Genomic DNA, 7,880 nt, shown 5'->3' on the forward strand with positions numbered 1-7,880 from the left:
TGTTTAAAAAATATTTAAAAAGTATATATAGTATTTTTTCTATGCATTGAAAAGTGCCATTTTTGGTCTTATTAACTTGCTGAATTTGAGGCGCATTTGCCCCCAAAACACACGGCTGGATACCATGGCAACCACTTAATATTATGCCAAAATATTTTGGGAAAGATTTACACTAGCCAAGTACTATTCACACACCCAGTTTCATTAAAATCCATGAGATGTCACTTTCCATGTTTTTTGCAAAATGACTGATTTTCTCTGTCAGCTGCTCTTAAGTTTCTTCTTTCCATCCTCTGTCTGTTTTTCTGCCTCATGGAGTGAAACTGAGTTGCAGGCTGTGTTTCAAAACAAGAGATAAGAAACCTCGCTCTATGCATTTTTTGGTCAAGCATAACCAAAACATTGGTCTCACAGTACAGGAAGGCAGACGTTGATGATCAGACGTTTATTGACACAAACATTACCTAAAGACCCAGCTTCTTTTCTTCTTTTTTTTTTAAAATCAGTTTCTTACAAAATAAATGTCAAGCAGAACATCCCGGGGATGACAAAAATCCTAGCTGCAGAATCTGTCTGTCTTCAGATATTTAGAGAGTGCTCTTTTGAACAAACGCATAACGACCATCACCAGTTTGGTCATACTTGGGAGGCTGTAGCACATAGAGAGCATTATGTCCTAACATTAAAACATGAAGAGATATGTACTGTACATGACAATTCTTTTGCACCTAATGAGGACATTTTCAAAGACCAATAGTTAATCTTATTTTCCGTAGAAGGGATGACACCATCTCTGTTGTCTTGAATTTTAACTGCAGTACTAGTTTGAAACTCTAGTTGTCAGTATTACATATATTCATTTTAAGGAAATTCAATAATTCCTATCTTTCTTTTTGTATATACCATATTTAACTGAAAATCTAGCTGTAATTATTTGGATTTTACACTTAGCTGTGGAGTCTGTGTACCTTGAATATAGGTTTCAATAAAGCAAAAAGTGGACATACCAAAAACATCTTAAGGCGATTTAATAATCTGCAACAAGACTATTCTGTTTTTATAATAATTTCTGAAAGACTAGTGTTTTTACAAGTGTCTCATTTAAAGGCCCACTGTACAGAAAACTATTAAATGGACTACTCTGCATTATTAGGAGCTTTGCGGAAGAATATTATCAAGTAATGTACAGTGGGTATGGAAAGTATTCAGACCCCTTTAAATTTTCACTCATTTCATTGCAGCCATTTGCTAAAATCAAAAAAGTTCATATTATTTCTCATTAATGTACACTCAGCATCACATTTTGACAGAAAAAAACAGAAATGTTGACATTTTTGCAAATTTAATAAAAATGAAAAACTGAACTATCACATGGTCATAAATATTCAAACCCTTTGCTGTGACACTCATATTTAACACACATGCTGTCCATTTCTTCTGATCCTCCTTGAGATGGTTCTATTCCTTCATTTGAGTCCAGCTGTGTTTAAATAAACTGGTTGGACTTGATTAGGAAAGGCACATACAGGAGTTAGACAATGAAACTGAAACACCTGGAACATCCCTTTCAGACAGCTTCTTCCTGCGTCCACAGTTAATCCTGTTGGATGTGGTTTGTCCTTCTCGGTGGTATGCAGACATTACCCTGGATACTGCGGCTCTTGATACATCACAAAGACTTGCTGTCTTGGTCACAGATGCGCCAGCAAGAAGTGCACCAACAATTTGTCCTCTTTTGAACTCTGGTATGACACCCATAATGTTGTGTGCATTGCAATATTTTGAGCAAAACTGTGCTCTTCCCCTGCTAATTGAACCTTCACACTCTGCTCTTACTGGTGCAATGTGCAATTTATGAAGATTGGCCACCAGGCTGGTCCAATTTAGCCATGAAACCTCCCACACTAAAATGACAGGTGTTTCAGTTTCATTGTCCAACCCCTGTACCTGTCTATATAGAAGACCTCACAGCTCACAGTGCATGTCAGAGCAAATGAGAATCATGAGGTCACAGGAACTGCCCAAGGAGCTCAGAGACAATTGTGCCAAAGCACAGATCTGGCCAAGGTTACAAAAGAATTTCTGCAGCACTCCAGGTTCCTAAGAGCACAGTGACCTCCATAATCCTTAAATGGAAGAAGTTTGGAGCTACCAGAACTCTTTCTACACCTGGCCGTCCAGCCAAACTGAGCAGTTGTTGGAGAAGAGTCTTGGTGAGAGAGGTAAAGAAGAACCCATAGATCACTGTGGATGAGCTCCAGAGATGCAGTAAGGAGATGGGAGAAATTTCCACAAAGTCCAGTATCACTGCAGCCCTCCACCAGTCGGAGCTTTATGGCAGAGTGGCCCGATGGAAGCCTCTCCTCAGTGCAAGACATGTGAAAGCCTGCATAGTTTCCCAAAAAACCACACGAAAGACTCCCAGACTATGAGGAATAAGATTCTCTGGTCTGATGAGATGAAGATTGAACTTTTTGGCATTAATTCTAAGTGGCATGTGTGGAGGAAGTCAGGCACTGCTCATCACCTGCCCAATACAATCCCAACAGTGATACATGGTGGTGGCAGCATCATGCTATGGGGGTGTTTTTCAGCTGCAGGGACAGAACGACTGGTTGCAATTGAAGGAATGACGAATGTGGCAGAGTACAGAGATATCCTGGAAGAAAATCTCTTCCTGACTGCTCTGGACCTCAGATTGGGCCGAAGGTTCACCTTCCAAATAGACAATGACCATAAGCACACAGCTAAAATAACAAAGAAGTGTCTTCGGAACAACTCTGTGACCATTCTTGACTGGCTCAGCCAGAGCCCTGATCTAAACCCAGTTGATCATCTCTGGAGAGACCTGAAAATGGCTGTCCACTGACGTTCACCATCCAACCTGATGGAACTGGAGAGGATCTACAAGGAAGAATGGCAGAGGATCCTCAAATCCAGGTGAGGTGTGAAAAACTTGTTGCATCATTCCCAAGAAGACTCATGGCTGTACTAGTTCAAAAGGGTGCTTCTACTCAATACTGAGCAAAGGGGCTGAATACCTATGACCATGTGATATTTCAGTTTTTCATTTTTAATAAATTTGCATAAATGTCAACATTTCTGGGTTTTTTTCTGTCAAGATGTGATGCTGAGTGTACATTAATGAGAAATAATATGAACTTTTTTGATTTTAGCAAATTGCTGCAATGAAACAAAGAGTGAAAAATTTAGAAGGGTCTGAATAGTTTCCGTACCCACTGTAGGAAATATTTATTGGGCTTGCTGAAAAGGTGATTTTCAGAATTGATAATGAAGTACTTTTATAGTTTTTAACCAGTTTATTGTTGTTCTGTTTTGTGTTTGCTGTGCAGGCTTACCGCCTCAACAGGACATCAGCAGAGCTGGCGAGAAAAGCAGCTGGTGATGTCGGCAAACAATCTGGTTAGCTTCATTGTCTACAGTCAACTGTTTTTCAGACCGTTAAGAATTTCACTATGTGTGTAACAACAGCTGAATTGTGTGTGTGTGTGTGTTACCAGGTTGTAAATACTATGTGGCTGGGGCACTGGGTCCCACCAACAAAACCCTGTCTGTGTCACCTTCTGTGGAGAGACCGGATTTCAGGAACATAAGTAATATGACTTTTTTTTTTAATAAATAATTTTGTGCTTTTGTTACAGCAGTAAACACTAGACATTTATTTTCTTAAAGACCCACATAAAATGTTTTTTTTTTGGGCTGCAGAATTTGTTGCACCTTACTGTATCTGGAAAGTAATATCAAATTAGAAATATGACTAACAATCTTGACAACCAGATGAACACAGCAGGAAATTGTGAGATCTATATAAATGTGATTATAATTATACTGTAGCATATTACCTAGAAAAGATTTTTCACTCTAAGACATGCACTGATTCCGGTTTAGTAGGCTGATACACATTTTTAATATTTGTATACCTCATTCTTGCTAATATAAATTTTTCCTATACCAGTTTGTCTCAACGAACAACGATTAACAAAATACAAAATATACACACAATATATACTCTTTTCTTTACCCACTTTCTGTACAGGGTCGTGAGGGGGCTGGTGCCTATCTCCAGCAGTTATTGTGCGACAGGTGGGGTACACTCTGGACAGGTTGCAAGTCCATCACAGGGACTGCCCCTTTCATACCGGCTCTAAAGGTCCCGGTTCCACTCTACTCAGCTTGCTTTGTGCGTGTTTCCACCAGCATTTTTTCGAGGCTGGTCCCTGCGTTTTTCGTCCCTGCTTCGGAGTAGGGCCAGCCGGGCGGCCCTGCTTTCGTGGGTGGTGCAAGCTTAGCTCCTGCTCACTCAGGCCAGATGCAAGTATAAAGAGCGACGGTAGGAATATAAACAACAGCGTTAGCTTACCCTGCAACGTTTATGCCGTCTGTCCCCCAAATGAAGGCGCTGTAAAGCCTGAAACCTCCGGCAGATAACAGCTGTCCTACTCCGCGCAACAATCGCGGCATCCAGAGCATTTCTTCCACTGCGCCTCTCTTCCTGAAGTCTCAGGAGAAACCTCATAAGTTTAAAAACCAGCAACAACACAGGGCCAACTTTGTCCATAGCGCTTCCGTTGTTTCCACAAATGGTGGCAAGTTTCGGTAGCGCAACCAAAACTTGCAACTCAGTTGTATCAATCGATGTAATTGTGCTGCAGTTTAGTCTTTGTGGTTCAGATTGTGGAAGAGAGCTTTAAAGTGCCCAATATTAAAGATGGATTCAACTGTTGAGTGACAGACTGGCAGAAAGCTTTCACACTGCTGCACAACACAGTGGTTATGATAATGTTACATAATAATAATAATAATAATAATGTCAATGGCTGCCGAAACATGAGTTTAACCTATAAAGGTAAGATAAGGTTAAGTGATGTCCAATAAAATTAAAAAGAAAGAACAGAATGCGCGTATTCAAAAAACTAAATCAAATTTTGTCTTATGACTGTTAACAAGCGGCTGGTATTTAAAAATCATTTAATGTCAGAATTTCTCTTGATAGTCTGAAAGGCTGGTTCTGTCAGCCTGTGTTTTCTGAGGTTCATCATTTCTGAATTTCTGGTTATATTGAAAACATTTTTTTCATAAAAAAAACTACAAATAATCTCTAGCTAATTAGACAGATTTGTCCTAATAAAACCCAACAGAAAAATATTTACAGCATATCAGATTTATTAATCAGATTATAGCTCCTTAACATTTTTATTTTTTATGCACACAGCTGCACCCCATTACTTATAATATAAGATTAGAGCTGAGGACACATGAGCTGTATAATAGCAGATCCACAGTTAACTAACATCTTTTATTAGCCTCATTAGCATTGCTAGCATTGTCAAAAGTAAGTGGTCTGTGCTTGCGTCAGTGTTCCCAACTCAAAAAACTGCTAACATCCTGATCCACCGTTTCATGACAGGCAAGGATTGAAAACTCAAAGGAACAAACAGCTGTAATCTATTTTTCTGTTTTCTGCTCAAACCGACCACCAGCTCACATGAATGGCAGAAAATATTCCTCTGTAGAAAAGACTTTCCTTTTAATAGTATCTCCAACTTTTGTTATTTCTCTGATTTTATTCACACCCTAGAGGCAGTCTATACAGATAACTTTGTGTTTTCTCCAGGCAGTAAAAACTTTCCAAACGAGCTGAGCTGTGCTGCAGCAGCATGTCTGATGTCAAGCCATTTCTGAGTGCATTTTTCATTTTATACAAACTAAATTATTGTCTGTTTTGTTATTTTCAGTCCAGGAACTATTTTCATCTAGACCATATTCATTGTTTTTATAGATGTTTTTGATCATCTAATAGTTTTTTTTCTGGCAGAAAATAATATATGACAGAAAATTGTAAGATGTAAAAAGAGAAAGGTGATGTCATGCAGTGTTGAATTTCGAACAGTTTAGTTTTACATGCCATATTATAATGAAACTTTCAGACAAAATACAATATGCCCGAAGCTCACTGCTGAACTCAGTGGTGAGTTATTCGCATATCGCACAATGTATTCCCAAATGGAGTATTGTTGCTGCTGGCTCTCATTCTGCTTCCCAGCAAACAAAAGAAGAAAAAAAAAGCAATGGCTTCAATGCTGCACACATTGAAGGACCTAAGCTTTCTCAAGAAGTAGAGTTACCTCATCCCCTTCTTGTATACAGCTTCCATGTGGGGCCTCCAGTCCAGTCTGATGTTAGTGGACTGTCAGAAATTCACCTTATAATGCAATTAATCATAACAATGTAGAAAAAACCCCAGCTTTATTACCTTTTGAAAAGACTTCTTCTATACCAAACACAGCTCAGATTGCTTTTTTATTTCTGATCCTCTGAAGAGACAAACAGCTAAAATGTAAGAGGTTTGTTTTAATAAATTTATCTATTTTTTTGATCAGATTTGATGTTAAGACGTGTGCTTTACTCCAGGCTTGAAAAGTTAAAACAAATATATTGCATAAATCTTTGGTCGGTTAAGACTGACAAACTACAAAGTTCCTTTTGTTAAAGGTATGTGTACATCTGTTTTTTTTCTCCATAGCATTTGATGAATTAGTAGAAGCCTACTCAGAGCAGGTCCGGGGTTTATTGGATGGAGGAGCAGATGTCCTTCTGGTTGAAACAATCTTTGACACGGCCAATGCAAAGGTAATGTGCACTGTTCTTTTTTTTTTAGAAAAAGTGATAGAATTGCCTCTGATCCTTTAGTTGTATTCCTGCTTGAAAATCCCCATCCCTACATAAAACCTGTGCACTTACAAACAAATAATTACTTACATTTGCATCCTCTCTTGAAACAGTGGCATTGAAAAAAGCATTAAAAAGCATCAAAACATATATATTAGTACCACAAAACTATCCATCCATCATCCGTTGGGACGTGCCCGGAACACCTCACCAGGGAGGTGTCCAGGAGGCATCCTAATCAAATGCCCGAGCCACCAAAACTGGCTCCTCTCGACGTGGAGAAGCAGCAGCTCTACTCTGAGTCCCTCCCAGATGACTCAGCTTCTCACCCCATCTCTAAGGGAGAGCCCAGACACCCTGTGGAGGAAACTCATTTCAGCCGCTTGTATTCGCAAACTCGTTCTTTCGGTCACTACCCAAAGCTCGTGACCATAGATGAGGGTAGGAACGTAGATCGACCGGTAAATCGAGAGCTTCGCTTTCTGACTCAGCTCTCTCTTCACCACGACAGATCGGTACAGCGCCCGCTTCACTGCAGACGCTGCACCAATCCACCTGTCGATCTCCCGCTCCATTTTTCCCTCATTCGTAAACAAGACCCAGAGATACTTAAACTCCTCCACTTGGGGCAGGACGTCTTCCCCGACCCGGAGAAGGCACTCTACCCTTTTCCGGCTCAAGACCATGGCCTCGGATTTGGACGCACTGATCCTCATCTCAGCCGCTTCGCACTCGGCTGCGAACCCCTCCAGCGAAAACTGTAAATCATGGCCTGATGAAGCCAACAGGACCACATCATCTGCAAAAACCAGAGGCGCAATCCTAAGGTCACCAAAAACGGATCCCCTCAACACCTTGGCTGCGCCTAGAAATTCTGTCCATAAACATTATGAACAGAATCGGTGACAAAGGGCAACCTTGCCGGCAATGCGGACCAAGCTCTGACACCGGTCATATAGGGACCTAGAAGCCCGTATCAAAGAGCCCAGCACCCCATACTCCTGGAGCACCCCCTACAGGATCCCCAGAGGAACACGGTCGAACACCTTCTCCAAGTCCACAAAACACATGTAGACTGGTTGGGCGAACTCCCATGCACCCTCAAGGACCCTGCTGAGGGTATAGAGCTGGTCCAGTGTATCACGGCCAGGACGAAAACCACACTGCTCTTCCTGAATCCGAGGTTCGAC

General features: G+C 40.7%; 1 protein-coding gene across 2 annotated transcripts in view; it reads left to right on the forward strand.

The window, feature by feature from the left end:
- mtr (5-methyltetrahydrofolate-homocysteine methyltransferase) overlaps window positions 1-7,880 on the forward strand; it is a 98,897-nt gene that overhangs the window by 13,884 nt on the left and 77,133 nt on the right. For both annotated transcript variants that reach the window (XM_037980812.1, XM_037980815.1), the window contains exons 4-6: window positions 3,354-3,423; window positions 3,522-3,614; window positions 6,545-6,651. In XM_037980812.1, the coding sequence (XP_037836740.1) occupies window positions 3,354-3,423; window positions 3,522-3,614; window positions 6,545-6,651 (270 nt within the window). The remainder of the gene's footprint in view (window positions 1-3,353; window positions 3,424-3,521; window positions 3,615-6,544; window positions 6,652-7,880) is intronic.

The sequence above is a fragment of the Kryptolebias marmoratus genome, linkage group LG2 (assembly GCF_001649575.2).
Source record: "Kryptolebias marmoratus isolate JLee-2015 linkage group LG2, ASM164957v2, whole genome shotgun sequence".
In the NCBI taxonomy this organism is placed as follows: Eukaryota; Metazoa; Chordata; class Actinopteri; order Cyprinodontiformes; family Rivulidae; genus Kryptolebias; species Kryptolebias marmoratus.